General features: G+C 65.1%; 6 protein-coding genes across 13 annotated transcripts; 3 read left to right on the forward strand and 3 right to left on the reverse strand.

Moving 5' to 3' along the window:
* The first annotated feature begins 136 nt into the window (after positions 1–136).
* Positions 137–7,708, forward strand: TERF2 (telomeric repeat binding factor 2). Of its 7 annotated transcripts, none has more exons than XM_038185321.2 (10): positions 138–346; positions 1,063–1,158; positions 1,316–1,446; positions 1,725–1,811; positions 2,137–2,283; positions 2,657–3,030; positions 3,217–3,600; positions 5,022–5,107; positions 5,792–5,844; positions 6,731–7,708. In XM_038185321.2, exons 1-10 carry the CDS (start codon positions 172–174, stop codon positions 6,887–6,889), a joined length of 1,692 nt encoding a protein of 563 aa, XP_038041249.2. In that variant the 5' UTR covers positions 138–171; the 3' UTR covers positions 6,890–7,708. The 7 variants fall into 7 exon arrangements, with proteins under 7 accessions (XP_038041250.2, XP_038041249.2, XP_038041251.2 ...); XM_038185323.2 differs by having other exon boundaries at positions 3,373–3,600; XM_038185324.2 differs by having other exon boundaries at positions 332–467.
* A 146-nt stretch (positions 7,709–7,854) lies between these two features.
* TMED6 (transmembrane p24 trafficking protein 6) lies at positions 7,855–11,246 on the forward strand. The gene is made up of 4 exons (XM_038185330.2): positions 7,855–9,254; positions 10,324–10,450; positions 10,596–10,747; positions 10,885–11,246. The coding sequence occupies exons 1-4, from the start codon at positions 9,054–9,056 to the stop codon at positions 11,107–11,109; spliced, it is 705 nt and encodes a 234-aa protein (XP_038041258.2). The 5' UTR covers positions 7,855–9,053; the 3' UTR covers positions 11,110–11,246.
* A 347-nt stretch (positions 11,247–11,593) lies between these two features.
* Positions 11,594–13,366, reverse strand: NIP7 (nucleolar pre-rRNA processing protein NIP7). Its single transcript, XM_072044050.1, has 5 exons — positions 13,213–13,366; positions 12,434–12,520; positions 12,208–12,346; positions 11,985–12,125; positions 11,594–11,900 (listed from the first exon to the last, which is right to left on the reverse strand). The coding sequence occupies exons 1-5, from the start codon at positions 13,266–13,268 to the stop codon at positions 11,781–11,783; spliced, it is 543 nt and encodes a 180-aa protein (XP_071900151.1). The 5' UTR covers positions 13,269–13,366; the 3' UTR covers positions 11,594–11,780.
* Positions 13,367–13,394: 28 nt separating this feature from the next.
* Positions 13,395–17,070, forward strand: COG8 (component of oligomeric golgi complex 8). Of its 2 annotated transcripts, XM_072044048.1 has the most exons (6): positions 13,395–13,714; positions 13,807–14,014; positions 14,165–14,983; positions 15,197–15,365; positions 15,453–15,612; positions 16,625–17,070. In XM_072044048.1, exons 1-6 carry the CDS (start codon positions 13,395–13,397, stop codon positions 16,815–16,817), a joined length of 1,869 nt encoding a protein of 622 aa, XP_071900149.1. In that variant the 3' UTR covers positions 16,818–17,070. The 2 variants fall into 2 exon arrangements, with proteins under 2 accessions (XP_071900149.1, XP_038041248.2); XM_038185320.2 differs by lacking the exon at positions 16,625–17,070 and having other exon boundaries at positions 15,453–15,955.
* Positions 17,021–20,155, reverse strand: VPS4A (vacuolar protein sorting 4 homolog A). Its single transcript, XM_038185328.2, has 11 exons — positions 19,961–20,155; positions 19,769–19,880; positions 19,535–19,682; positions 19,392–19,453; positions 19,096–19,215; positions 18,776–18,932; positions 18,491–18,639; positions 18,289–18,370; positions 17,949–18,168; positions 17,726–17,866; positions 17,021–17,443 (listed from the first exon to the last, which is right to left on the reverse strand). Exons 1-11 carry the CDS (start codon positions 19,979–19,981, stop codon positions 17,342–17,344), a joined length of 1,314 nt encoding a protein of 437 aa, XP_038041256.2. The 5' UTR covers positions 19,982–20,155; the 3' UTR covers positions 17,021–17,341.
* Positions 20,156–21,399: 1,244 nt separating this feature from the next.
* Positions 21,400–27,388, reverse strand: SNTB2 (syntrophin beta 2). The gene is made up of 7 exons (XM_038185584.2): positions 26,839–27,388; positions 23,634–23,844; positions 23,161–23,362; positions 22,902–23,044; positions 22,617–22,813; positions 22,308–22,489; positions 21,400–22,204 (listed from the first exon to the last, which is right to left on the reverse strand). Exons 1-7 carry the CDS (start codon positions 27,371–27,373, stop codon positions 22,112–22,114), a joined length of 1,563 nt encoding a protein of 520 aa, XP_038041512.1. The 5' UTR covers positions 27,374–27,388; the 3' UTR covers positions 21,400–22,111.
* Positions 27,389–27,486: the final 98 nt, after the last annotated feature.

Consider the following 27,486-nt stretch of genomic DNA (forward strand, 5'->3'; position numbering starts at 1 on the left):
CGGCCGCGGAGCACGCTGGGAGTTGTAGGCACAGCGAGGGGGGGTGTGCCGCGGGGCACGCCGGGAGTCATAGGCACAGCGAGGAGCGCCGCGAGGCACGCCGGGAGTTGTAGGCGCGGCGGCGGGGCTCTGTCGTTATTTCCGGTGTGTCCGCGGTCCGTTTCCGGCGCGATGGCGGGCGAGCGGGCGCGGGGCGCTGGCGGGCGGCGGGAGAAGGCGGCGGCGGCGGCGCGGGGCGAGGAGGCGATGAACCGCTGGGTGCTGCAGTTCTACTTCCACCAGGCCGTGGAGGCCTACCGCGCCGGAAGGAACCGCGACTTCCGGCAACTGCGCGACGTCATGCAAGGTACGCCGGGACGGCGGGAGGGACGGCGGGACGCCCCGCCAGGCCAGGCCAGGCCGCGACCACGCTGCCGGTCACAGCGCCCGGTAACGGCCTCGGTTACAGCCCCCCGGTAACGGCCTCGGTAAGGGCCCCGGTAACGCCCCCTGTTATACCTCCCGGTAACCGCCCCCGGTAACGGCTCCGGTAACGCCCCCTGGTAACGGCCCCGGCTACACCCCCCGGTAACGCCCCCCCGGTAACACACACACACACCGGTAACCCCCCCCCCAACCTCCCCTGCTAACACCCCCCCGGTAACACCTCCCCTCCCGGTAACCCCCCCCCCCCCCCCCCAACCCCCCCGTTAACTCTCCTCCGGTAACACCCCCCCGATAACAGCTCCCCTCCTGATAACAGCCCCCCCCCACCTCAATAACAGCCCCCATCCCCGGTAACCTGTCCCGTCGGTAACACCTCCCCTCCCGGTAACACCCCCCCCCCCAATCCCCCCGTTAACTCTCCTCCGGTAATACCCCCCCGATAACAGCTCCCCCCTGATAACAGCCCCCCCACGCCTCAATAACAGCCCTCCCGGTAACGTGTCCGCTCAGTAACATCTACCAGTAACACCCCCCCTCCCGGTAATCCCCCCCCCCGTTAACTTTCCTCCAGTAACACCCCCATCCCCCCCGGTAACAGCCCCCCAGTGACCCCCCGCCCCCCATCTCACCCCCCAGCGCTGCTGGTGCGGCCCCTGGACAAGCCGCCGCCCGTGGTGCAGCTGCTGCGTGTGATGCAGTTCCTGACCCGCATCGAGGAAGGAGAGAACCTAGGTGGGTCACTCGGCGCCAGGACGGGTTCTGCAGCACCCCCGGGGGTACCGGGCTCCTGCGGTGGCCCGGCGGCCTTCCCTCCTCCACCGTAGCTGTAATGTCTGAGCTCAGACCGAGTGTGTCCATGTCCATTCAACAATCTGTGCCTTCTCTCTAGAGTGCAGCTTCGACAGAGAGATGGATCTCACTCCCCTGGAGTCGGCAATGGGCATCCTGCAGCTGTTTCAGAAAGAATTCAGCGTGCCTGAGAAGAAGGTGGAACCTGTCCGGAGAATGCTGAAGGAGGCTGTAAGACTTCTGGCTTGTTTGATAGGTTCTCTGCTCGCTCTTGGCTCAGTTGTGCTCTCAAACAAGCGGCAGTAGGAGTTGGCACCGGTAACGGACTGGGGTAGCAGTGAGTGGGCTGCAGATGTCCTGGTGTCACGGCAGAGCTTGGTTCTCCACGTGAGCCAGCACTAAGCTGAGACCCACGTGCCCTGGCTGATTATTACATGTGTTTTCCTAAAACTGGTTAATTGTATGGCTAACGCAGTGTAACAGAGAAACTGATGGTTTTTCTTCTGCAGGCTGTTATCGTCTGCATCAGGAACAGAGAGTTTGACAAAGCTTCATTAATTTTAAAGAGGCACATGGGGAAGGATCCCAGGATCCAGGTGAGCCCCCATCTGACTGTAAGGTGGGTGAGGACTGTCAGGTACGTCCTACGGGGTGTCACGGGGCTTCTGACTCCCGTTGCAGGCCTCAAAGTACCTCTGGAGTAAATGAAAGTGGGGGGGGATGAAATGGAAGGGGTCCTCGAAAGGTGAATCCTCAGGCTGGGTCTCCAGGGCCTGCAGCCTGTTCCCAGACTCGTGGCAGTGTAATCGAGCAGGGTGTGCAGGGCGGCCGAAGGGTTCTGATCTTTGCCCAGACCCAAGCTCTGGAAGTTCTCATTTACACCCCTGGTAACTGTGCAGAATGTTCTTGCCTTTTCTCTAGAAAAAGAAGGCAGAGTTGCAGGCCATCATCCGGGAGAAGAACCACGCTCATCCCATGATCAGAACCTTCTCGTACAAGGACTTCCAGCAGGACATGTTCCAGTTCATGAAGACCTACGTGGACAGCTCGGAGCCGGTGCTGGTGACGGTGTGTGTCTGCTCCTGCGCCCGCTGCCGTGGGAGGGAGGTTGGGGGGAGCTGAGGCTTCCTTTCCCATGGGACAGGGAAATCCAGGGGCTGGGCCTGTCCCTGCCTTCACTGCAGTCATGAGTTTCAGAGTGCAGACACCTCGTTAACAATGGGTTAAGCCCAAAGTACTGAACGCTGTCTGTTCCTACAAGGTTTATACAGCTGAGCCTGTTTTTCAAACCACATTGCAGGCTCTAATTGGCAGACTTGAACTCTGTGCCTAGTGCCTGGCTGCACGTAACGGCTTAAAATGCCTTAGGGAGAAGGTGAAAACTGAATGGTGCTGTGGGGAGTCACTGTTGTAATGATTACCTGCTTTTTCCCTGTTGAAGATGATGAAGACTTTGAATTCAGAACGTGCTGAAGAACCAAAACGCTTATCGGCGGCTCCTAGATCTGCGAGTAGGGCCAAGGATAAGGCAGCAGCTCCCGAGCCCGTAGGAATGGAGCAGGAGCCGGCAGGAGCTCCAAAGCCTGCAGAAACTGCAAAAGACACGGTGGTACCTCCCAGCCCTGCGGAGAGGGCAGAGGGCCCAGCAGGAGTTCCTGAGCCCATGGAAGCAAGCAGGTGCCCTACAGCAGCTCCTGAGCACGTAATAGCGGCAGTTAAGAACCTGCAAGACGTTTCAGAACGTATGGAAATAACCGAGCAGCCAGCGGCAGCAGCTCCAGAGCTTGCAGAAATGCCTTCCAGGGACTCAGAAAGGTGGGCAGAGAAATCTGGGGGGTGTTGGTGTGTGGGAGGGCTGGGAGTGCCCTCAGCAGACGTTAGCACCCTGGGGTCAGGGTGAGTTGTTGAGGGTCACAGCAGAGGAGAAAAGCCTGATGTCAGCGATGTCGGAGCCGTTGCGGTGGGACGTCTACAAGCTGCTCAGTTCTGTTTATTTTGTAGGCAGCCGCCTGGAACTGTAACCACGTATGGGATTTCTGTTCTGAGAGAAGCTTTCAAGATCCTGTCAGACTCCCCGGACGCAGATGCGCTCTTCACCAAACTGGATGAAACAGACTTTTCTTTACCCAAGCAACTGTCTCCTTCTGTATCCCACAGAAACAAGAGACGGAAGGAAGAGGAAAATCAAGATTCTGAAATCTCAGACCCTCCTGAGATTCCCCATAAGGTCAAACGCTTGACCATAAGTGAACTTGTCATGGAGCACGACAGCCAGAGCAACGAGTCAAGTGAAAGCCCAGACTCTTCCCAGGAGCCAGTTGTATCTTCTGCCTCTAAATCCGTTCAGAAATTGCCCAACCAGCAAGAGTCTACCGAAAATGCCAAGTACGGAGCCCGTCTCTTGTGGTATAGCCTAATTGCACCCAGCATTCTGACTTGCAGCTGCCTTTAGTGAAGTGAACGGCAAAAACCTTTAGCTCAGGATGCCCGTAGTGCCCATCCTTGCCCACTAGCGTACGTGGAGCTAGGTGAAGTAAGCTGTCCTTAGGGCTCTTTGTTCGTGTACTGGAGGTGAGAAACTCACCCAGCTTCGCAGGCAGCGAGTCACTTGGTGCAGTCAGTGCTGGAGGCAATCCTGGCAGGCACAGCTGGGTAACCACCCCCCCCCAAGAGCACAGCGCTGAGCTTGTGCTCTTTTTCCTGAAAGCTCTGCTGGATGAGAACCCCCTCGTTGCAGCTCTCCTCTTAGCTTGTAGCTGAAGGGACTGCTGTAGGAGGCAGGGGTGTTTGAGGGTTTTCATTTTTGTAAGGGTTTCCTACAGAAAACAGCAAAGTACGCTTACTGGCAGAGGTCTGAAATTCATACTGCTACGAGACCTAAGGAAAGTTTCATGAGTATTGCTTTTGGCAAGCAGTGGTGAGGCATAGCAGGGCTTCCTGCTCACGTTGCTGTTCTCTGGCTAGTGAGGGTGCGCAGCAGGCAGCAGGAACGCTCGGATCCCCAGCAGCAAGGCTGGGAGGCTTGCGTGAAGGTAGCTGGAAGTGCTCAGAAAGGAGAAACGCCTTCCCCTGATCTTCTGGATGAAGAGTTCAGAACCTGAAGTTTGGCTTTGAAGGGAGAGCAGTGCAGGTCGTGGTGTGCTGTGGAGCTTGGCCTCGCAGGCGGGTTGCCCTGCTCTGAGGCACAGGGGAGGAGTGGCTGCACGCAGAGCTGCGGCGCGTGCTGGTGTGGTGGTGTGAGACCTCCCGTGCCCTGTGCTGCTCGGCACTGAGCTTGTCAGAGATGTCCCTGAGAGGAGATGACCCCGCAGGCACCTCGTCCATTCCTTAGGCTCATCTGGGAATTTCCACTTTCCCTTTTCAAAGACTTGCAAGTGGCGGTGCTTTCTCTCTCCATATTTTTTTTGTTGTTGTGGTTGGGTTTTGTTGGTTTGTTTTGGTACCCTGCAGCTCTCTAGGACAGGTCTTTATTTTGAGCCGTCGGTGATGGCCTGGGCCGCACGGTGTGAGCTTGCTTGCTGTGTTTGCCAAAACCTGGTCGCTTGATCTCAGAAACGCTGATCACAGAGTACAGGCTGCTGCTCGTGGCTGGCTGCGTGGTGCGCGCTGTCTTTCTGCAGGGGCTCCTACCTCGTCCCCACGCCGAGGGGAGAGGAGGGGGCGCCCGCCTTGTTCCTTGCTTCCTGGGACGCTTTTCTGCCCTGCATGCTGACTGCAAGCTTGCCTGCTGTGCTGCTGCTGGCCCTGCACCCCGCCCCCAAACTGCTCCTGGCTGGTAGCTGACGTAAATGCTTGCCTGCTTTCAGGTCCCGCGAAGGAAAGTGGAGCAGTTTATATACTGAAGAACAAAAGGACAGCTGGAGTGATGAGGAAGAGCTCTTCTCAGATGCGGGTAGGTACTGAGCTGCTGTCACAGGTGCTAACTGAGGCTAATCCTGGCTTTGTGGCGTGTTCGTGGGGCTGTGCTACTCTCTGTGTGGGTTTTGAAACCAGAAATTGTAGGAGCCCAACAAAATGGCCAGATAGCCAGTGCTGAGGCACTGGGTTTCTGCACCTCTTACCTGAAACGCGTTCAGGTTTCAGACTAATAATGCTTAAACTACAGGGTGTAAATACTGGCAGTACAGCTTCTTCCCTGTTCGTGCTTTTATTGCCATGAAGTAAGGGTTAAGTTTACCTTTATCAGCCAGATTGGTTTTCCAGTCCAGTTACCTTTGCACGTATATGCACAGTTCAGCTGGCACTGCTGGTGAGAAGGGGTGGGCTTGGTTCCAGGCTGCCTAATTCCAGCCTCAGCATATGGCGTGGCTGCATCCTGGATGGTTGCCCCTGTTCTTGACATATTGGCTAGTTCAAAACAAAGCAGATCTTACTGGGAGGCTTCCCATAAAGCAACTGGGGCTTGAAACGGCCTGCAGAGAAGTGAGGGACAAAGGAATTTGTTTTTATTGCCTGTCATGGGATGCTCTTATTGTAGGCTAACTGCAGAGTTCAGCAGTTAAGCCAAAGGCAGTCTCCTGGGAGCGTCTGTGTCCTGAGCTGTTGTGAAATGTAACCCTCGTGTCTTGTTTTCCAGCACAACTTGAGCAAAATGGCCACAACTCTGCAGTCATTGGTTCCAAGAAACAGGTAATGTAGAGCCCTTAAATCCTTCCTGTAAGGTCTGAAATGAGAATGTGTCTTGACAGAGGAGCAAACTGTCAGTGATCTGCACTGTGTGTTGGTGAGGGGGCTCTGGTGCAGTTCAGCGCAGCAGGGCAAGCTGCTGCCCTGCTTCAAACCAAGCCCAGGGGGCTGGGCTGGGGGGAGATTCGTGCTGAGGCTGGTGCTGCAGTGCCTGGGCTCTGTCAGCCTTGTGCAGATCTTCACGTTCCTCAAGCTGGTTTGAGTTTCAGTGCTAAAGCAGCCTGGTTTGGTAGCTGGCTAGAGCTGTGTGCCTCCCACGTGCCAGGCATCAGGTGTTGGAGCAAAGTCCCTTTTCCTTCCCGTGTGCCCCTCAGAAGTAGGCTCGCTGTGCCTGCTGTCACCTTCCAGGAGCTTCCAGGAGCTCCTCCAGCCTTACCTGGAGGTGAATGTCAGCTGGCTGCTGTGCTGCCCCACGCAGTGCAGCGCCTCGTTCCCCCTGACTGCTTTCTGCAGGTCTTGATTTGCCTCCCATACAGAAACCAGGGGACCTGCAGAGCTGACCTTGCAGTTCTAGCCCTAAATCCGTGCTGCTGTGAGGGAGTCATTCCTCAATTGTGTGATCAGCAGTATGTTTTGGGAAGCACAGCTATTGAGCTTGTGCTGGAGCTCGGTGATTCTCAGCTAGAAATGAGAGCACATCTGCAATGAGGCGATTTTTGGGTGTTGCATGTGCTGTCAGAACAGCTCTGCCCTTCTTCCATGTCCCTAGCACGGGTGATGAGGCACAGCTAACCCCTAGGAAGGAAATGCAGTGCAGTCCCAGCAAAATGCAGCTCCTTCCTGCAGCTGCACGTCACTCACAGAATGCTGCTTACCTGCTCTTTTGTAGAGATGGACGGCGCAGGAAAGTCAGTGGATCAAGGATGGAGTGAGGAAGTACGGAGAAGGGAGGTGGAAGTCCATCTGCCAGAGATACCCCTTCCAGAACCGCACGTCGGTGATGATCAAGGATCGCTGGCGGACCATGAAAAGGCTGGGGATGCTCTGAAGCTGGGGGCCACGGGATCTTCAGTGCAAAACTGGTTTTGTTTTTTTATGTTATGTTTTGAAAGATTGACCAGAGCAATAGCAGCAGTGAGGCTGCGGTGCTCTTCCCTGATGCACAGCAGCTTTGGGATTTTGGCTTTTGGTACCAGAGGCTGCTGCAGCAGATAGAACCATGTGTGGCAAGAACCGAAGAATCTTGTTTCTTGAGTTGTAGGTAGCAGGTTTAGGTCTTCTGCGGCTGGTAGAACCTGCACAGCCTGACTGTGGGTGCTGGGACATGGCCTGTGCCGGGACTTCCTTCACCTGACAGCTGCAGCCTTTGCAGAATGAGTACCAGCCTGATGGGCTGCTGAAAGGAGTTCTGTGTTCAGATACTGTCAAGTGACAGGAGAATTTTATCAGTGGCTGTTAGTGTTGTAATTTGTCTAACTGTTGGAATTTTGTTTCCGTCTCTCCCTCGTGGGAGAGGCAGCACAGCCCCAGAGCTTCTGGGCTGGAGCTGTAGGCAGGGTGAGTTACTGTTCTACTCCCACAGCTCTTTGCTTTGTAAATGTCTAGTCTGCAAGCGAGAATCTCTCTGCTTTCTGAGGCGTTAACGGCATCTTTTTCAGTACTTAAACGTTGATTAGTTCCATGTAAAACAGCTCAGTGTTTAATGACTTCGATCCTCTCTTACCGGCGTGTCTCCTTCCTGGTAACATCCTCCGTGCGCGGTTCCTGCATGCACGTGAGCTCTGAGCGCTGTTCCTTGCCTTCAGGGCCCTGGGCTGGAGTCCAGGTCTGAATGGTGTTCTATAAAATAAAGTTCCTTTCCTGTTGAGTACCGGAGTCGCGCTGTGTGAGCTCGTGCTGCCCCGAGGGGAGCGAGGCGGTTTGGGGCACCGGCTGGTCCCTGGGCGTGCACAGCCCCAGAAGTGGGGGGTTCCCAGTCTGCTTCCTGCGAGTGGTGCACCAGCCGCTGTGTGGGGTGGAACAGAGATGCCCTGAGGGTGCAACGTGAGGCACGGACATGAAGCATCGCCTTCTGGGCTGTGCTCCCCTTGAAGGCAAAGGGCAGAGGGGCAGGCGTGTCCTAAAAGCAACCCCTGCTGGCTCTGAGTGAAGCGTCGGTGAAACGGCAGCTCCAGAAGAGTTGGGGAAGCCCAGGGAAGCTTCTTACTCCTCTTGTTACTCTTCTGATTACCCTGTGCTGTTTTCACGTAGCCCTGGAGCTTTTTCCTCCACTGCCAGCTGAGGTGTGAGCAGCTCTGCTGCCTGAAAGCCCAAAAGCTCTGCACGGACTTGTGAGGGAACGGAGGTGCCACGGGGACGGTGGCCGTGTGCCAGCGGGGCAGACGGAACCTGCGGCAGCTGCGAGGTTGGCTCTGCAGAGATAGGAAATCAGCAGCACGGACTGAGCTGCGGGTGGCTTCGTGGCCATATTCCTTTGGAGCTGGTGCTGGGTAGGTTTCTGTTTGGAAACACCTGCTTGGCCCTGCCCTTCGGCAGCTGCTGGCACGAGCTTCCCCCGTCAGCTGGTGGTGGCTGCACGTTTCCCTGCCCTGCCACTCCTGCAGCTCCTTGCAGGGCTCACTCCAGGCTTGGTGAGAAGAAACGAGCACTGGGTGAGGAATCGCCGGTGTGAGGCAGAGCTTTCAGCATGCCCAGGAGGAAGAAGACAAGGCGGGGGCAGAGCATTTTCTCCACGTCCTCTCCCCTCCCCTGCTCTGGGCTCCTGCCCCAGGCAAACACCCGGAGTGCCAGAGGAGAGCAGCAGGGGAGCACCGTGCCCTGCTCAGCTGCACAGGGCTCTGGGTGCTTCTTGGAGTGAAATGTTTGTGCTGAAGCACCTCGCCCACAAGGACTGGGGCTCCTCCGCAAGAGGCACGAGGCTGGCTGGGGACAGGAGGAGCAGCTCCGTGCGCCAGGAGCTGCTGCTGGTGACCGTGGCGCTTCCTCACAGCATCCCTCATCCTCAGCAGGAGGGTTCAGCTGGGTGAGCTCCAGCGTGGAAGAAGCAGCCCAACCCCACTGTGCACAGGGAGAACCTCAAGGAGCAGAGCCTGCTCCGTGCTGCTGCCAGCCCCAGCACTGCCAGGTGACAGCGGGGAGCGAGCGGCAGCGCAGGCGCCGTTAATGATTTACCCCCCCCCAGGCTCCGTGCTCCTGCCCCAGCCGCAGGCAGCATGCTGCTGCTGCTGGCTCTCCTCCTCCTGCTGCTGGGCCCTGCTGGGTGCCCCAGGACCGAGCCCCTGAGCAGCTCCAGCGACGAGCCCCTGTTCCGTGGTGCGGATCGCTACGACTTCGCCGTCATCGTCCCCGCCGGCACCTCCGAGTGCTTCTGGCAGTTTGCACACCAGAGCGGCAACTTCTTCTTCAGCTACGAGGTGAGAGCTGCGGGATGGGCTCTGCGAGGCTGTAAGCGTGGTGCTTCTGCTAATAGGGTCGGGAACGGGGCGCTGGGTCAGTCCCACAGCACCTCCACGGCCAGCAGCAGCTGGCGGGTCCTGCGGCGGGCACTTCTCCCCCTGCCTGCTCCTGCAGCCAGGCTGGCACCAGGAAGGGAGGGAGGGAGGGAGGACGGGGACCTTACCTCGTAGGGTGACAGCCACGTGCCGGCTGAGCTCCAGATGTGCTGACCTCAGGGCAGGGGTGGTTTGTCCTGCGTGGGGAACAGCTGCTCTTGCGGATTCAGACTTCTTTTTTTTTTTGAGGCAGCTCTGTTCTCATTGTCAATCCTTTTTTTTTCCCCTCAAATACCTGCTCTAAAACCCTAAGTAGGTGCAGATCAAGCAGGTGCTGAGTGCTCCAGCTGTGGTGCCTGTGTACCCTGAGGGAGCTCAGGTTTACGAGCAGCTGGCTCGGAGCACCTGAAGGTCCCCGCACAGCCATATCTGCTTGGCCCTGTGCTTGGTCTCCTTCCCACGATGGAAACTCCAGCCCTTTTATCTCCTGTTTACACTGCCCTGGCTGAAGGGGAGCAGGGCAGAGCCAGCACCCTGTGCCAGGCAGGGCCTTAGCACGAGCCCAGCTTTGTCCCCAAATGTGTGCTCGCCCAGCCCAGAGCGCTGGCACCGGCGGCTGTGGGCAGCAGGAGCTGTGCCAGGAGCTGCTCTGCGGGGCTGATGGTGCGCATGGAGCCTTGCTGGCAAACACCTGGGACCCACAGCAACCCTAGGGTTAAATTTCTCAGTGCCACATCTTTTGGCTTTTATTTTTCTCCTCTTTAGGTGTAGCTGGCAGCTCACACAGGCATTTTTGTTCCTTGCCTTGGGGCGCAGCCGGCACCCTCAGTTCCCCAGCGATGCTCAACCCTCCCTGGGCCCTGGTGGGCTCCTGCCCTGCTCGCTCCACTCCCTGCTTCCCTGGGCACACAAACACCCTTAGGCAGCGCCCTGTGGGGTGAGGATGGGATCCCCATGGGGCAGGGCACTGTTTGCTATCCCCTGCCCGCAGGTCCAGCGGGCGACGGGCTTCGCCAACAGCCGGATCATCCTGGCCACAGCGAGCGACCCCAATGGCTTCCAGATCGGCGCTTCCCAGGACGCACGAGGACAGATCAACTTCCCCACCAGGGAGACAGGTCCCCACTGCCCTGGTCCCCCCCAGGGGCAGGGGGCTGCTGCCTGGGGGCTGTGAGCTCCCCGAGCACCCTCCCTGCAGTGTTGGCTTGAAGCCGCTGCAGCTCTTTCCACCCAGGGAAAAAAAAACCCCGCTTCTCCCTGCAGGTTTCTACCAGCTGTGCCTGGACAACCAGCACAACCACTTCGGCTTCATGCAGGTGTACCTCAACTTTGGGGTCTACTACGACAATTTCAACACGGAGAAGGAGCAGCCAGAAGAGAGGAGGCAGCTGAACGACACCTTGGAGGCCATCGGGGTAAGTGCCACTGCCAGCACAGAGCGCTGTGACACGGCGCGTGGCAGGCAGACCCCAGACGGGCTGGAAATAACGCAGTGAGGCTGCCTGGGAGTGAAGGATCCCAGGGATCTCCCCTCCCACTGCGCTGTCTGCAGGTCAGCATTCGCAAGCTGCAGCTCCACATCTTCCACATGTGGCGCTTCTACAACTTTGCCCGGATGAGGAAAGGGGCCGACTCCTTCCTGCTCGAGTCCAACTACCACTACGTCAACTGCTGGTCGATGGCGCAGAGCTGCGTCATCATCCTCTCCGGGGTGCTGCAGCTTTACTTCTTGAAGCGTCTCTTCAACGTGCAGGGCTCCAGCAAGCCCAGGTGCTGACAGCGCCCGTGGCACCGGCACCGAGCTGCATCAGCCCCTCCTGCTGCGGGGAGAGAGCTGGGTCCTGCGCTGGGGGGGAAGCAGAGCTCACCCAGCCTTACCTCAAATCACCTCTTAAATAAAATGAACGAAACACCCTTTGTATCTGTACAGTGTTTTGTTCTGTCTACCAGCCTTCAGGCAGTGCCTCAACCTGCCTTTTTTGGTGATAAACCCAATAAAAAAAGGCTTCTAACATGTCTGCTGTGGTGAGTGGTGGGGGAGCGCTGGCTGCTCTCCCTCTGTACCAGCTGGGGGTGAGCCCTGCCCTGCAGGCAGCTGCCTGCCCCCTTCCTCCGTCCCTCCCGTAACAGAGCCATCAGTTTGTGCCAGCTCAGCCTCCAGCAGGGCTGCCCCTGCTCTAGCTTCATCTCCTGAGCCTCCCGAGGTGCTGTGCTACTTGGGGCAGGCATCGAGGCTGAGAAGTGACACGAGACAACAGCGCTTTGGGGAAGGAACAGGCTTTATGCAACCGCAGCACCAGCTCTGGTGCCTCCTCACACACATGGGGGCAGCAGCCACCCCCTGCCCGGGGTGAGCTCCTGGCTGTGCCGCACGCTGCTGCCACGCAGGGGGCAGGACGAGTCCGCGCTGCCCAAAAACGCTCACGGCTCCTGAACACCCGCGCTCCTCTAGGTCAGCGTGTCTTCGCTCCGCACGTACTCCCCCACATCAGCCTGGTGGAACACCACGATCGCCATGGGGTCCACCTTCCGGCAGTCCTGCGTCGACTTGGCGGCTACCCCAAACCCCTGGGGAAGAAAAAAAAAGAGAGAAAAAAGGGAGGTTTCCGCAGCCTGGCTCCCGTGCCTGGCAGCAGGAGGCGTGGGGCTCACCAGCGGGACGTCGGCCATGGAGTACACCACCACGCCCTGGTACTGCGCCGTGTTCTCCGTGATGCGGCCCAGGCCTGATTTCAGCACGTGGTTACCGTAGAGGAAGGACTGCTCGGAGCCGGGCTTCACCCACACCTTGTACTGCGACAGAGGCACCGCACTGAGCACCGGGGGGGGGTGCTGAGGGGTTGGGGGAGGCCGGGGGGGGGGAGTGCGCCCCAACCTTGGCGTAGGGCGCGAGGAAATCCAGCGCCGTGACGTTGAGCCGAAACTTCTGCGTTTTGGTGAATTTGCCGAAGCAGGTGCCCAGCGCCACCAGGCTGCCCCGGGGGATGCTGGCCGCCCCCTTCAGCAGCTTCTCGCTGCGGGGAGAGGGACACACGGGGGGCTGAGGGGGTGGCAGGGAGGGGACGGATCCCCCCTGCCCCCAGCCGCGGCCCCCGGCTCACCTGACGTAGTAGACGCGGTCGCGGTGCAGGCGGAAGCAGTAGGTGCCGTCAGGGCGCTCCACCAGCAGCTGGATGTTCTCACCGATGCTGCGGGGACGGGCAGCGGCCGTGGACACCGGTCCTGGTCCCAGTGTCCCCCCCCGTCCCTCGCCCTTGCCCCCATCCCGGTGCCCTCCCCTGGTCCCGGTGCCTCCCCCCCCCCAGTAACCCCATCCCGGTGCCCCCCTCCCCCGGTGCCCCTCCCCATCCCGGTGCCATCCCGGTAGCCCCCATCCCGCTTCTCCCCGGTGCTCTCCCCCCCCCGGTACCCCCTCCCGGTGTCCCATCCATCCCAGTGCCTCACCCCCCTCCGGTAACCCCCATCCCGGTGCCCCCCCCCACCCGGTGCCGTTCTGGTAAACCCCCCCCGGTGCCTCCTGTCCCGGTACTTCCCCCGCTCCCGGTACCCTCCCGGTCCCCATCCCCGTCCCGGTAACCCCCTCATTCCCGGTAGAACCCCTCAGTCCCGGTACCCCGCCCCGCTCCCGGTGCCCCCTCCGGTCCTGTTACCCCCGGTCCCGTTACCCCAATCCCGGTACCCCCCGTCCTGTTCCCGGTGCCCTCCCCGGTCCCAGTGCCTCCCCGTCCCGTTAGCCCCGTTCCCGGTGCCCCTGGTCCCGGTGCCCTCCCCGGTCCCGGTGCTCCCCCGTCCTGGCGCCCCCAGTCCCGGTGCCCCCGGTCCCGGTGCCCCCGGTCCCGGTGCCCCCGGTCCCGTTAGCCCCGTTCCCGTTCCCGCTCACTATCTCCCGAGCTTCTCGAACACCGCCCGTGTCTCCGCCTCGGTGAGCGGCCGCATCTCCCTGCGCGGCGCACGCGGGGCCGAGCCGGAAGCGGAACCGGCGGGACCGGAAGCGGAACCGGCGGGACCGGAAGCGGAACCGGCGGCGGCGGGAGGCGGTGGTCTGGGGGGGGGGAGGAAGCGATGGCGGCGGCGGCGGAGGAGGCGCGGCTGCTGGCCTGGCTGCGCGGCCCGGCGGCGGCGGGGCCCGGGGGGGCCGAGCTGTCCGCATACGTGGCCGAGCTGGCGGCGCTGGGGCTGGCGGAGCTGGGCCGGGAGCCGGCGCGGCTGGCGGCGGAGCGGGCGCGGGTCGGGGCGGAGACGCGGCGCTTGGCCTTCGAGCACTACCGGGCCTTCATCCGCTCCGCAGAGTGCACCGGCCGAGCCGGCCGCGGCTTCGGCGGCATCGAGAGCCGCCTCGGCAGCCTGCTGGAGCGCCTGCCCGCCCTGCAGGACGCCTGCCGGTGAGGCACCGGGGGCACCGGGGGTCGGGGGAGGGATGAGGGGGGCCTGGGCAGGGCTCCAAGCCTGCCCTGACCCCGTCCCGGCCCCGCAGGAACTTCGTGCGTGATGCCGAGGCCATCGCCTGCAGCCGGCGGATGAACAGCCTGACCCTGAACCGGCACACGGAGATCCTGGAGATCCTGGAGATCCCGCAGCTCATGGACACCTGCGTCCGCAACCGCTACTACGAGGAGGCGCTGGAGCTGGCCGCCTACGTGCGGCGGCTGGAGAAGAAGCACAGCAGCATCCCCGTCATCCAGGTACACCCACCACGCTGCCGTCCCCCTCTCCCCGTGGCTGAGTTCTCTCTGAGCCTGCCCTGAGGAACCTACCTTGCAGGGGGGCTGCACCCGATGATGTGCCGAGGTCCCTTCCGACCCCCACAGCTCTGTGATTCTCTCCCTCCCCAGGGCATCGTGGCCGAGGTGCGCCAGTCCACGCAGCTGATGCTGACCGAGCTCATCCAGCAGCTCCGCACCAACATCCCGCTGCCTGCCTGCCTGCGGGTCATCGGCTACCTGCGCCGCATGGACGTCTTCACGGAGGCCGAGCTGCGCATCAAGTTCCTGCAGGCGCGGGACGCCTGGCTGCGCTCCATCCAGGCCTCCATCCCCGAGGACGACCCCTACTTCCACCTCACCAAGACGGTGGAGGCGTGCCGTGTCCACCTCTTCGACATCGTCACTCAGTATCGCGCCATCTTCTCCGACGAGGAGCCGCTCCTGGCCCCCGAGCAGCCTGCCCTCAACGAGGGGGCCATCTTCCATGGCTGGGTGCTGCAGAAGGTCTCCGAGTTCCTGCAGGTGCTGGAGCGCGACCTGCAGCGAGGGGTGGGCGGCCGCCTGGACTCGCTGCTGGGGCAGTGCATGTACTTCGGGCTCTCCTTCAGCAGGGTGGGGGCTGATTTCCGCGGGCAGCTGGCCCCCATCTTCCAGCGCGTCGCCGCCGCCACCTTCAGCAAGGCGGTGGAGGAGGCGGTGGAGAAGTTCCAGGAGGAGATGAATTCCTACACGCTCATCTCCGCCCCGGCCGTGCTGGGCAGCGCCGCGGCCGTGCCGGTGCCCACAGCCCAGCCGGGGACGCTGCAGCCCCCCATGGTGCTGCTGGACTTCCCGCCCCTCGCCTGCTTCCTCAACAGCCTCCTGGTGGCCTTCAACGACCTGCGGCTCTGCTGCCCCATCGCCCTGGCCCAGGACGTGGCCTCCTGCCTGCAGGATGCCCTCGGCAAGGTGAGGTGTGAGGTGCTGGGGCTCGGGGCTGTGCCCAGCTCCTGCTTTGTCTCGGCAGAGCAGCAGAAAGCGAGGGCGGTCTCTGTGAGCCCAGAATACTGCCCTTGTCCAAGTGGTCGGGTTGCTGTGGAGGAGAAGCGGCTGTTTTCCTGTGGGGGGTTCTCCAGGCTCGTGGAGATTAACAGGATTAACGGCTCTGTCTTCCTCCTTCAGGTGACCAAAGTAATCCTGGCTTTCCACCGGGCAGAGGAGGCGGCGTTCAGCGGGCGCGAGCAGGAGCTCTTTGTGCAGTTCTGCACGGCGTTCCTGGAGGATCTGCTCCCCTACCTCAACCGCTGCCTCCAGCTTCTCTTCCCTCCGGCCCAGATCGCGCAGGCGCTGGGTAAGGCCCTGCTGGGGGAGGTGTCACGGCGGGGACAGGGTGCCACTGCCACGGGACCGTGCCCAGCCCCCTCTCTGTGTCCCGCAGGTGTTCCCCCCGCCCAGCTGCAGCGTTTCGGCCGCCTGGGCTGCATCGACGTGGCCGCCATCAGGGAGCTGCTGGACCCCGTCCTGCCGGCACGGGAGGCAGAGCCGCTGCCGGGCGAGGAGGAGCCGGTGCTGCAGAGCCCTGTGCCCACAGCGGCCCCGTGCCCACTGCAGGAGGAGGAGAAGGAGAAGAAAAAGGAGGAGGAGGAGGAGGGGGCTGTGCCGGGGGAGCCCCCAGCAGCACAGGGCCAGGAGGACCCCACAGACCCCATAGTGGGGGCTCTGCTGCCGGACGCACCGCCAGCCGTGAGCTAGCGGGGAAGGGACAGCTGCACGGTGACACGGTGACATGGTGCCACGTCTGTCCCTGCGTGAGGCTGCCCCGGGGACAGCTGAAAAGGGACAGCGGGGGGGGCACAGCCCCGGTTGCTCCCTGGGGACGCGTTGTGGGGTCCGTGCCCTGGTCCCGCTGTGTCCCCGCAGCAATAAAGCCGTGCCACCACCGCCGTGCCTGGCGCTGCTCCTGGTGCTCCCCCCTCTCGGTGCCTCCTCCCCGGTGCTCCCGGTGCCGCCCCCGCCCCGCCCCTCGCGTCACGTCCGTCCTGAAGATGGCGGTGGCGCTGCGGCGGCTGCTCCCGGGACCGGCCCCGGGGGGCTCCCGGTGCTGCGGGGCCACCGCCTGGGGGGCCCGGGAGCGCTCGTACTGGCGGGCGCTGCGGAGACGGCTGCTGGGCCCCCCGGTGCCGCCCTTCTCGGAGCCGTGCCAGGTGGGCACACCGGTGCTGCGCTCCCCCGCCGCCGCCGTGCCCGCGGAGAGCCTGGGCAGCCCCGAGCTGCGGGCGCTGGCGGCGGCGTTGGCGGCAGGGCTGCGGCGGGGCCCGTGCTTGGGGCTGAGCGCCCCGCAGCTCGGTGTGCCCCTGCGGGTCTTCGCCGCCGAGCTGCCGCCCGCCCGCTGCAGCCACTACCCCGCGGCGCTGCGCGGTGCCCAGCGCATCGAGCCCTTCCCGCTGCGCGTCCTCGTCAACCCCGTGCTCCGCGTGCTCGACGCCCGCCTCGTCACCGCGCCCGAGGGCTGCGCCAGCCTCCGCGGCTTCTCCGCCTGCGTGCCAAGGCACTGGGCCGTGCACGTCTCCGGTACGGCTCCCCCGGTACCCCCCCCAAACCTCTTCCCAGTTTGATCCCAGTCCAACCCCGCTCTCCCACCCCAGGTGTGGATGAGAGTGGGCAGCCGGTGAGCTGGGAGGCGTGGGGCTGGGCTGCCCGCGTTATCCAGCACGAGCTGGACCACCTGGACGGCGTGCTCTTCATCGACCGCATGGACAGCCGCACCTTCACCAACACCGCCTGGAGCCAGCTCCTCGACTGACGGCCACCAGGCACCCCCAGCACGGCTCCATCGCGGCAATACCGAGCGTGGGGCAGCCCCTGCCTCCTGTCCTGCCTGCAAACTGCGGGGTGCTGGGCCTCGTCCCCCCCCCCACAGCACCCACAGCCTGGGAGGAGGGAAGGGGCCGGGGTGCAGGCTGCTGGGATATAGGGGAAGGGGGTGTCCTGCGGCTGGGCACCGTCTGAAGCTTTTGGATTGTTTTTATTTTCATATAAACAAGACAGAACCCGAAGCAGCATTAATTTAAAAAATAAAAAAAGAGCAGGAAGAAGAGAGGGGAGCGGGAGGAGGAGCGCCCGGCTGCACTACGCCCCCTCCCCCAGTAGTGTCAGCCCCCCCCCCTCGGGCAGCGCTCCCCCCCCGCCCCGCCGGGTGCTGCAGTGCGCGGGGTTGAGCTGTGAGCTGCGGGTGAGCCTGTTTGGCACGGCCGCCTGCCGGGCTGCGGGGAGATGGGGGTGGGGGTGGCGAGGGTGCCCCAGCCCCACCACCCGCCGCCGCGGCCCTTATCCCTCCTGCCCAAAGTCCTCTGTGAATTTCTTCACCTTCAGGAGGTCCTCGGCGTTCACCGTGGGGCGGGTGGTGGCCAGGGAGCGCAGCATGTCCGACTGCAACACAGGGAGGGGGGTGGGCGCTCAGGGGGGGGTGGCAGCGTGCTGAGGCCGTGCCCCCGTCCCCACCGGGCACCAGGGTGCAGACGGGGGGGGACCTGGGGCTTCCTGCTGCAGCGCGTGAGGTGCTGAGCCTGCTCCAGCCACCGTGCGCCTCCGCCAGGCCCGCAGGCAGGCGGTGGCTGGGGAGGAGGAACCGGTAGGGCCGGGGCTGCAGCATTGCTGGGCCGGGTGCTGGGTGCCGGGGCCGTGCCGGGGCCGTGCCGGGGCCACACTCACCATGCAGACGATGGGCTCCATCAGCTTGTCGCTGGGCACCTCCATCCAGGTCATCTCGATGGCCCCCGGGTCCCCGGGCGAGCACGGCGTCAGGAGATCATCCACGATGAGGTTGGGGTTGGTGCGGGAGGGCCCGCGGACCTGGTGCCGAGGAAGGAAGCGTTGGGAGGGGGGCACCCGGCGCCCACCCCCCTCAGGGAGCAGCCCCCGGCCCCCCGCTCACCTTTTTGAAGTGCATGGCCGACTGCACCTTGCGCACGGGCTGCATCAGGGCGTCCCGCACGATGATGCTGATGTCGGCCCCCGAGTAGCCCTCGGTCTTGCGGGCCAGCTCGTGAATGTTGGCGTCCGTCAGCGAGTGCGGCGTGTTGCCCAGGTGCAGCTTGAACATCTGGGCGCGCGCCGCCTCCTCGGGCAGCGGGATGTAAATGCGCTTCTCGAACCTGAGCGTGGCACGGGGGGGGGTCAGGGGGTGCACACACTGCTGCCAGAGCTGGCAGCCCCACAGGGCACAGCGTGGTGCCACGTTTTGGGGCACTGAGGGGGAATTTCATGCCACTCACCTCCTCCTGATGGCCGAGTCCAGCACCCAGGGGATGTTGGTGGCGCCGAGCACCAGGATCCCATCGCTGCTGTTGCCCACACCTGCCCGTGGAAACAGAAGGCGGACACTTGAGAGGGAGCCCTGAAGGGTTGGCTCCACCAAACCCCCCCGCCCCGTGGTCCCCCACCCCGTAGTGCACCCGCCGGGGGAACCCCACGCACCCTGCATCTGCACCAGGAACTCCGTCTTGATGCGCCGCGCCGCCTCGCTCTCGTTCTCGTTGCGGGAGCCGCACAGCGAGTCCACCTCGTCGATGAAGATGATGGAGGGCTTGTGCTGCCTCGCCAGCTCAAAGAGGTTCTTCACCAGCCTGGCCACAGAGGCAGGGGGTGGGTCCCCAAGCGCTGGGCGAGGGGCCAAGGCCCGACGCCCCCCACCCGCTGCCCAGGGGTGCGAGCCCCTCCTGCCCCAGCCCACCCTGGCAGCACCCCTCCGGCACAGCTTACTTCTCGCTCTCTCCCAGCCACTTCGACATCAGGTCTGAGGACGACACGGAGAAGAAGGTGGAGTTGTTGGCTTCGGTGGCCACGGCCTTGGCCAGGTAGGACTTGCCAGTGCCAGGGGGCCCGAAGAGCAGAATCCCTCGCCAGGGCGTGCGCTTCCCTGCGACAGAGCCCGGTGTCAAAGCTTCTGTGCAGGGACCTTGGGGCCCGCAGGGACAAATGTCCCCTCTGTGCTGGGTCACCTCCCCATGTGCACATGCCCCAGCTGCTGCCCCTTGCTGTGGGGCCCGAGGCCCTTCTCCACGGGTGCCGGTGACTCTCACCGGTAAACAGGTGTGGGAACTTGATGGGCAGGATCACGGCTTCCTTCAGGGCCTCCTTGGCTCCCTCCAGGCCGGCCACGTCACTCCACCGCACGTTGGGCTTCTCCATCATGATGGCACCTGCGAGGCGGCGGTGAGAGCCCCCCTGTCCCCCCCACGTCCCCCCCACAACCCCAAGCAGCCAGCCCCACCCAACCCCCCCCCCGGCACCAAGCCCTAACCACCACCACCACCCCCTGCGATGGCTTCGGGGGGCTGCACACAGCAGCACCCACCGCAGCCAGCCGGCCCCCTACCCATCAGCTGCTCCTGCAGCTTCTTCTTCTCCGGGTTCTCTCCCTCGCTGTCGCTGTCGCTCCTGGGGAGAGGGGAGGAGGTGAGGAGAGGGGAGGCCGTGCCGCGGGGGAGGGCGGCTCTGCGGGGAGCCCCCCCCACGCACCCCTTGTTGTCATTCTGGGCCTCCTTGACGGGCTTCCTGCCCTGCCGCTCCTTGCTGCGCAGGTAATCCTTCAGCTTCTCGGCGCGGTCCAGGTACTGCACGCACTTGGCTCGGATGCTCTCCTTGGCCTTGTCGCTCTGCGCCTCATCTGCGGGGCCCCGGAGCCGTCACCCCGAGGCCTGTTGGGGGGGGACCCGTGCTGGGTAGGGGGGGGTTTTGAGGGGGGGTGCTCACATTTGATGGCGTGCAGGAAGTACTCCACGGCGTGCTGGTACAGCCGCAGCGCCTCCTCGTAGTTCTTGGCCTTGTCCTCCTCCGTGGCCTTGGTCACCAGGTCGATGGCTTTCTGCCGGGGGGGGGAGCGGCCGTCAGCCGGGGCCTAGCGGCGGGGCCGGGCCCGGGAGGGCCGGGAGGGCCGGGAGGTACCTGCAGGGTGGACGTGGTCATCGCATCGCACGGTAGCGGCCGCCCTCGGAGCGGCGCGGCCCTGCCCGGCTCCGAACGGCGCTGCCCGGCCCGGCGAGGCCCGGCCCGGTTCGGCCCCGGCCCGGAGCGGCTCTGGGCGGCGGGGCCCTGCCGGGACCGCCCGCGACTGCGGCTCTGGGAGGCGGCGGCGGCGGCAGCGCCCCCTGCTGGCACCCGCCGGTACTGCAGGGAGGGGGCGACACGGACACGCCCCCTCGGGTAGCCACGCCCCCTTTGTAGCCACGCCCACTCCGTGTAGCCACGCCCCCTGCTGCTCCGCCCCGCCCCAGCGAAGGGGGCGGGCCCGGGGCGCGGGCACGGCGCTGTGCGAGCAGCGGGGGGGCACGGGGGGTGTTACACGGCGGGCACGGCTTGCACACACCTTACACACACTGTGCACACACCTTACACACAGTGTGCAGCCCTTACACACACCTTACACACAGTGTGTAGCCCTTACACACACCTTACACACACCTTACATACACCTTACACACAGTGAGAAGCCCTTACACACACCTTACACACACCTTCACACAGTGTGCAGCCTTACACACACCTTACACACAGTGAGAAGCCCTTACACACACCTTACACAGACCTTACACACAGTGAGCAGCCCTTACACACACTGTGCACATACCTTACACACAGTGTGCAACCCTTACAGTGTGCATGCCTTACAGTGTGCACACATCCAGTGTGCAGCCCTTACACACACTGTGCACACACCTTACACACAGCATGTAGCCCTTACACACTGTGTACAGCCCTTACACACACCTTACACACAGTGTGCAGCCCTTACACACACTGTGCACACACTTTACACAGTGTGTAGCCCTTACACAACATGCACAGCACAGTGTGCAGCCCTTACAGTGTGTGTGCCTTAGTGTGCACACTTCATATACCCAGTGTGCAGCCCTTACACACAGCGTACACACACCTTACACACAGTGTGCACGCCTTACACAGCGTGTGTGCCTTACAGCGTGCACACACCACATACACAGCGTGCATCCCTTGCACACATAGTGCACACCCTTCAGTGTGCATCCCTTACACACAGCGCATCCCATGCACACACCTTACACACTGTGCACAGTGCACACACCCCGTGCACACCCCCATACATACCCACAGCCCCCACCCCACACCATGCACACACCCAGTGCACCCCCAGCCTCCCCCATGCACGATGCCCACCCTCTGCACCCCCACAGCCCCCCCACACACAGTGCACCCCCCGAGCACCCCCCAGCACGCAGCGTGTGTGTGCAGCACGCTGGGTGTGCAGACACCAGCACTGCACGTGCAAGGGCTCCAGCACGCGCTGCATCACACCCGGCTGTGCCGTACCCCGCGGTCCCGGGAGCAAGAGGGAGAGCCGAGCCAGATTTTGTATAAATAGCGATTTACAAAGAGTACAAAAATAGAAGGGGCTGCGCAGCCCGGGGCCGTGGGGAGGGGGCACCCCAGGGCCCGCGGAGCCCCGCGGGAAGCAGAAACGTTTGCGGAGGAGTTTGGCCGGGGGCACGACGGGGACACCCCCAGCGCCTGTCCCCACGCGAGGGTCAGAGGTAAAGTACAAAAAGCGAAAGTGCATAAATCTGCGCCTCCCTCCCCAAAGCTGCGGGGTGCTCCCCCCCCCTCCCCTCCCCAGGGGCCCCGCAGCCCCCAGCCCGGGGCGACCCCGTCCCCAGGAAGGAGACGGCGGCGTTTGTTTTCTGGCTCTTAGAGTTTGGGAGCAGCACGGAGGGGGCCCAAGCCCCCCGCCCGCAGCAGCACCGTGGGACCGGGTCCCGGCGTTCCCCTGAGTGCCCAAATTGTTAAGACAAGACCCCTGTGGGGGGGGGGTGAGCGGTGGCACGCAGCGCCCAGCCCCATCCCGTGGGGCGTGGGGGGCAGCGGCCCCGCTCCAAGGCACAGGCGGTGAGATTGGAGATGGCTTCGGGGCCGGGGGGTGCCGCTGGAGCCCCCCCCGTGCCACGGCAGGGGCAGACCCGGCCCCAAGGCACTGGTGCGGCAGGAGGGGGGCGCGGGGGGCTCTGTGCTTCCTCCGGCTGCTTCGTGCTGCGGGGTTGGGGTCGGGGGCTCCGGGGCCGTCGCCTACACCAGCAGCCCCATGCGGGTGACTTTGGCCGAGAGGAAGGTGTGCAAGATGAAGACGATGGGCTTGGGGCAGGAGTGCAGGTCCAGCGCCTGCGGAGGGAAGGCGAGAGCGGCGTCAGGGCGCGGGGGCACCCCTGGCACCATGACCCCTGCGTGGGTGCCTCAGAGCCCAGGGGGGGGGTCCCGTCCTCACCAGCTCCCCCTCGGGGCCCCCGAAGTCCAGGTAGAGGGTCCTGATGCCGTCGTCCGCCGACATCTTCAGCTTCTCGTAGGGGTAGCGGAACAGGACGCTGCCGCCCCCCTCCTCGCGGCACACGGTGAAGCCGCCCTCGTAGTGGATGCAGAGCTTCACCTCCTGCCCGCCCAGCGTGCAGCCTGCGGGCACGGGCACAGCTCTGGGTCCCCGCACGCACCCGAGGCAGCCTCGGCACTGCCCTTGTGCCATTCCCACCCTGGTGGCCTCGGGGATGCGAACCCAGGGGGGCCGAGTCCGCGCACTCACCCACGGACACCTCCTTGATGAGCTCGGCGGCGGCGTGGCAGCCCTGCACCAGCACCCGCGTCCAGCAGGACAGGTCCCGGTGCGTCTCCACGCGGAAGACGTGCATCTCGATGCCCTGGCGCGAGCCCGTCCGGGTGGCGAAGGTCAGGTCGGAGCCCAGCGAGGGCGAGCGGCGACCCGAGCCCGAGTGCACCAGCCTGGGGACACGTGGAGGGGGGACATCAGGGGTGTGGGGACAGCGCCGTGCCTCATACACATGGCTGTGGCCCCCCGTTCCCAGCCCACCTGGTGGCCACCAGCGGGTAGCTGTGGCACGGTGATGCCCAAGCGTCGCGCGTCCAGGGCATGGCATCGTAGAGCAGCAGGTCCTTCTCCGTCACCGCCATCAGCACCGGCCGCCACTGCTGCCGCCCGCCGTCCAGGCGCGCCTGGTGGAGACGGGGTCAGGGTGAGGGGCAGCCGCAGCCCCCGGCCTTGTAGGGGGGGTGAGGGCACCGCCGCACGGTGCCGGCACAGGGACCGTGCCCCCCGGGCACCCTCGTACCTGCTCGGCCAGCCAGGCGATGTGCTTCACCTCGCGGCCACCCGCGCCGCCGCCCAGCGTGGCGTTGAGCTCGGCCAGCACCTGGGGCAGCAGGGCGGTGATGTTGGCGTGCAGCGCCGTGAACCACGAGTGCGCCGTGGCCGTGTCCTTGCAGCGCAGGATCAGCGTGTTCCTGCTGTCCGGCGAGTGCAGCTCGATCAGCCTGCGGGGCACAGGGCGCTGGGACGGGGTGCAGGGGGTGCAGCGGGGTGCGTGTCCCCCCCATGTCACCGTCACCACCCAGCCGTGCACAGCGGGGCCGCCCGGCCAAGCAGTGCCTGGAGCGCAGCCGGGTGCGGGGCTCGGGGCAGGCTGCCAGCACCGCGGGGGCCCGGGGAGGGGGCACGGCGCAGCCCTGGGCCCCGGCCAAACCGCCGAGCATTTCCTGAGCGCCGCCGCGACGCGTCCTGGGAACCCCCCCGCCTCCCCCTCACCGGTTCTCCAGGTCGGGCATGCTGAGGTTCCTGGCGGCGAAGCACATCTTGAGCGGGATGACCTTGCGGTCCCGGGCGCCGTGGTGCTTGGGCGAGCCCGAGTCCTCGCTGCCGCTCAGGCTGGGGGACTGCGGGGCGGCCCCCTCCCAGGGCAGGTCCGACACCAGCGACGGCTTCTTGATGTAGGGCGTCACCTCCCGCATGAACTTCACTGGGGACGGAGCAACGGGCAGCGTTAGGGATGGGGGAGCCCGCGGGGACCGGAGCGCAGAGGGATGGGGACGCCCCCCAGGGCCAGGGAGCCGTGACCCCTGGGTGGGAGCCGGCGGCACGAGGGGCGCCGGGGGGGCTCGTCCCGGTACCGTCGGGGCGCGGGGATCGGAAGGGGCCGGCGGCGCAGCACAATGGGCCGGGCGGGAGGTCAGGCTGCAGCCCATCCTGGCCCGCCCTGCAGGACACCACTGTCCAAGTTTCCAGCGCCGCAGGCACTCAAGGCCCCCGGGAGCGGGAGGAGGACGAGGACTTTCCAGCCAGGATGTCCCCGGCTCCGTGCTCCTCTCCAGGCTGGGAGGAAGGAAGGAGGCACCGGCTCCGTTTCCCCACGGACCCGTCCCTCCCCAAACAGGCAGCGGCGCGCCAGGACGCAGCTCGCTGCCACCCACCGCTCACCGGGTGCCGTCCCCACGGCCCCCACGCAGCCCCCAGCTGGACGAGCTCCTCGGGCTCGCCAGCACAAGCGGCCCCGCGCGGGGCCCTGCTCCCTGCTGTCACGCTCGGGGAACTCCAACTCGTTCAAGATGTCAGGGAGCGTCGGCGCCAGCGAGCGTGCGGCGCGGCGTGCCAGAGCAGGGCTGAGGACGAGCAGGAAAGCCGCACGCACGGCCAGGGCCGGGGCCGCCCTGCTCTGGCTGCGAGGGAGAAGGAGCCGCGCTGGGAGCAGCAGCCCCGGCACGCCACAGGGCAGCAGGGAATTAAAATCGGAAAAAAAAAAAAAGCAAATAAGCTCTAATCTGCTGTGAAATACAGCTGCGAAACGCAGCTCCCCACGGCCAAGTAGGCCACGCGTGGCCGTGGGGGAAGCACCGGCAGCGGTGCTGCTGTGGTGCCCGTGCCGGGCAGCGCAACGGGGGGGCTGTGGGGCTGCAGACCCTGGGCAGCAGGAGGGGGACGCGCTGCCACGAGCCTCCTGCCCTTGCTGCGGGCAGCCAAGGAGTTAATATTAGCCTCCCGCTGCGCTGATCCCCGGATTACGCCTTCCCCACGCACCTTTAATCCCCAGCGGGCAGCGCAGCGCCCAAGGTGGCCGGGTGCGGGCAGGGGGCTCAGGGGGCAGCGTCCCCCCTGGGGGCTGCTCGGCAGCTGGCGGCCAGATGTTGGTGGCCTCCAGCTGAGGCTGGAGACAGGGAGCAGAGCACGCAGTGGCCGTGCAACCACGGCCAGGCCAGCAGGCTGCGGGTGGCCGGGGATGGTAAAACAGCCCCAGCCGTTTGCCTCCTGCAGCAGCCGAGCCCCGGCCACCACAGGAAGCGCGCCCCAGCCCCGGGGTGGCCGGCAAAAAGGGGGGGGTGGCTGCAGCCAGCCTCTGCCCCGGGGACACCGCCGGGCTGTGCTCCTGCACGGTGCAGGCAGGGAGCCCCCCGTGCATTTGGGGTGCAGGGGGCACGGCACCTGCAGAGCCCCGGGCTGGCACGGCACGGCCTGGCTCGGCACGGCACGGCACGGCCCGCCTACGTGCTCACCGCAAAGGAAACCCAGCGCTGCTGCACCCTCACACAGCCTGCTGCAGGAAGGCGGCGGCGCTCCCTGCCTGCACCCAGGGGCTCGTGCTGCTGGCAGCAGGGCTGAGACCCCCGCCGGCTCCCCTGGGGGCTCCCCGGCACCGCTGACCCCGGCCCCACGCAGCCCCCTCCCGCCGGCACCGCAGCGGTTTCCCCACCCATGGGTGCGGGTTTGCTCTCACAGCCCTTCTTCCCCTTTGCCAAGCTCCCCGGCCAGCAGGGCCCAAAGGCCCAGGGCTCGGCCCCCAGCTCCTGCCGAAACTCAGCGGGGCTCCTCGCCACCGTGCCACGAGCACAGCGGGGTCGCACCGGGCCATGTGCAGGTCCCTGTGATCAAGCCCAGTGCTGGGGAGCGGGTGCAGGGCTCGGTGCTGCTCCTCCTGGGCACCACAGCCCCCGCCAGCACTTTTGGGGCTTCCCAAGGACGGTGCAGCCAGCACCAAAGTCTCCAACCCCTTTTTGGAGGGGCGATGCTGGGTCCTCTCTCTGGCCCTGAGCAGCCCCACGTGCCCCCGGGGTGGGATTGCCCCACGGCACGGACACGTGTGGGGCTCCTGCGGGACAGGGCTGAGCAGCTCGGTGCCGGACGGGAGCCGAGGGGCACGGTGCCGGAGGCAGAGGAGAGGCAGCAAATCTGGCACGGGGCACCAGAGGGGAACTCAGGCGACAAACTCTGCCAAAAACAACAGCGGGCGGCCGCGGGCTGGGAGCTGTGCCGAGGCACGGCCGCCCCTCCTCGCCCCCTCCTCGTCCCCCGGTGCCCCCGGGGGCAGCTGAGCCGTGCAAATCCCCGCTCGCCCTCGCACCGGCACGCGGCCCCGGCGGGTGCCAGGACGGGAGGGCGCATGGGGCACCGGGGACCCCGTGCAGGCACCGGTGGCACCGGCAGTGCCGCACCGGGCAGGTCCTGCCCCAGCTTGCCGGGGAACAGGTTGGGCAGGAGCCGTGCCGAGCCAGGCCAGCCCCGTGCCCGCTGCACCGCAGGCACCGAGCCCGGGGCTGGGCACCACCGGGAGCCCCCGGGGCACCGCAGCCGAGCCTGGGGGCAGCGGGTGGCACGGCAGCTGGGGGGTCCAGGCTCTGCCAGGGGGGTGTCCCTGTCCCTGTCCCTAGCCCAAGGGGGGGACAGCCCCGTCCTGTGCCGGTGGTGGGGACGTGACCGGGCCCCCCACGGTGAGCGGGGGTGGGACAGGAGGGGGGGGTCACGAATGGGACCGGGGAATGAGGGGGGCTGGGGAGAGAGAAACGGGGATGGGGGTGGAGGGAGGGGACACCGGGGGGGCACCGGAGGCGGGGAAGGGACACCGGGGGTCGGGAGGGGACACCGAGTGGGGACACCGGGGACCGGGAAGGGACCCCGGGGGGGTGACCCGGGGACAGGAGGGGTACCCCGGGGGGGGGCCACCGTGGCCGGGGGGTGCGGGTACCTTCCAGGACGACCTCCCTCCCGGCTCGCTTCAGCGCCTGCACGGCCTGGTCGTGGGTGGCGTCGCGGAGATCGACGCCGTTAACGGCGAGGATGGCGTCCCCCAGCCGCAGCTCCCCGCTGCGCTCCGCCGCCAGCCCGGGGAAGATGCGGGAGATGAGCACGGGCATGCGGTTCTCGCGGCCGCCCTTGATGCTGATGCCGAGCCCGCCCGCCTCCGCCTTCACCACCCGCACCCTCCGCACACCGCCGCCGGTGCCACCGGCCGGTTCCGCCGCTCCCCCACCGTTGGGCAGCCCGTTGAGCCCGTGCTCGGCCGGCGGCTCGGGGGGCTCGGCCGTGAGGCTCAGCGCCTCTCCGCTCAGCTCGGCCGCCACCCGCACCCAGCGCTCCCGCAGCAGCAGCTCCAGCAGCCCCGCCTTGGCGGCGCGCGTCCACACGGCCATGCCGCCGGGCGCCGGGCAGGGCGGCGGGCACGGAGGGGCGGGGCCGGCAAGGACCGGGACACGCCCCCCGCCCGCATGGCGCCACGCCATTGGGCAGGACACACCGAGGGGGCGGGGCGAAGGGAGAGGGAGCCGATCTGATTGGTGGAGAGGGGGAGGGGGCGGGGTTAAGGAGGAGGCAGGGCGCGCCGCCCCGGCACCGG

This window comes from Anas platyrhynchos, chromosome 12, assembly GCF_047663525.1.
Source record: "Anas platyrhynchos isolate ZD024472 breed Pekin duck chromosome 12, IASCAAS_PekinDuck_T2T, whole genome shotgun sequence".
Classification (NCBI taxonomy): domain Eukaryota; kingdom Metazoa; phylum Chordata; class Aves; order Anseriformes; family Anatidae; genus Anas; species Anas platyrhynchos.

Coding starts and splice junctions, on each gene's coding strand:
- SNTB2 (XM_038185584.2), bottom strand. CDS start 27,373: ATGGCGTGGCGCCATGCGGGCGGGGGGCGTGTCCCGGTCCTTGCCGGC. Junction 23,845..26,838: donor GAGGGAGGTCGTCCTGGAAG/GTACCCGCACCC, acceptor CTCCGTCCCCAG/TGAAGTTCATGCGGGAGGTG. Junction 22,814..22,901: donor TACCCGCTGGTGGCCACCAG/GTGGGCTGGGAA, acceptor ACGTGTCCCCAG/GCTGGTGCACTCGGGCTCGG.
- TMED6 (XM_038185330.2), top strand. CDS start 9,054: ATGCTGCTGCTGCTGGCTCTCCTCCTCCTGCTGCTGGGCCCTGCTGGG. Junction 10,451..10,595: donor CTTCCCCACCAGGGAGACAG/GTCCCCACTGCC, acceptor TTCTCCCTGCAG/GTTTCTACCAGCTGTGCCTG. Junction 10,748..10,884: donor ACACCTTGGAGGCCATCGGG/GTAAGTGCCACT, acceptor CGCTGTCTGCAG/GTCAGCATTCGCAAGCTGCA.
- VPS4A (XM_038185328.2), bottom strand. CDS start 19,981: ATGACCACGTCCACCCTGCAG. Junction 19,881..19,960: donor TGACCACGTCCACCCTGCAG/GTACCTCCCGGC, acceptor CCCCCCCGGCAG/AAAGCCATCGACCTGGTGAC. Junction 19,216..19,391: donor GCTGCAGGAGCAGCTGATGG/GTAGGGGGCCGG, acceptor GCCGCCTCGCAG/GTGCCATCATGATGGAGAAG.
- TERF2 (XM_038185321.2), top strand. CDS start 172: ATGGCGGGCGAGCGGGCGCGGGGCGCTGGCGGGCGGCGGGAGAAGGCG. Junction 3,031..3,216: donor CCTTCCAGGGACTCAGAAAG/GTGGGCAGAGAA, acceptor TTTATTTTGTAG/GCAGCCGCCTGGAACTGTAA. Junction 5,845..6,730: donor TCATTGGTTCCAAGAAACAG/GTAATGTAGAGC, acceptor GCTCTTTTGTAG/AGATGGACGGCGCAGGAAAG.
- NIP7 (XM_072044050.1), bottom strand. CDS start 13,268: ATGCGGCCGCTCACCGAGGCGGAGACACGGGCGGTGTTCGAGAAGCTC. Junction 12,521..13,212: donor TTCGAGAAGCTCGGGAGATA/GTGAGCGGGAAC, acceptor CCGTCCCCGCAG/CATCGGTGAGAACATCCAGC. Junction 12,126..12,207: donor TCCTCGCGCCCTACGCCAAG/GTTGGGGCGCAC, acceptor CCTCTGTCGCAG/TACAAGGTGTGGGTGAAGCC.
- COG8 (XM_072044048.1), top strand. CDS start 13,395: ATGGCGGCGGCGGCGGAGGAGGCGCGGCTGCTGGCCTGGCTGCGCGGC. Junction 14,984..15,196: donor TGCAGGATGCCCTCGGCAAG/GTGAGGTGTGAG, acceptor TTCCTCCTTCAG/GTGACCAAAGTAATCCTGGC. Junction 15,613..16,624: donor CCTGTGCCCACAGCGGCCCC/GTGCCCACTGCA, acceptor ACCTCTTCCCAG/TTTGATCCCAGTCCAACCCC.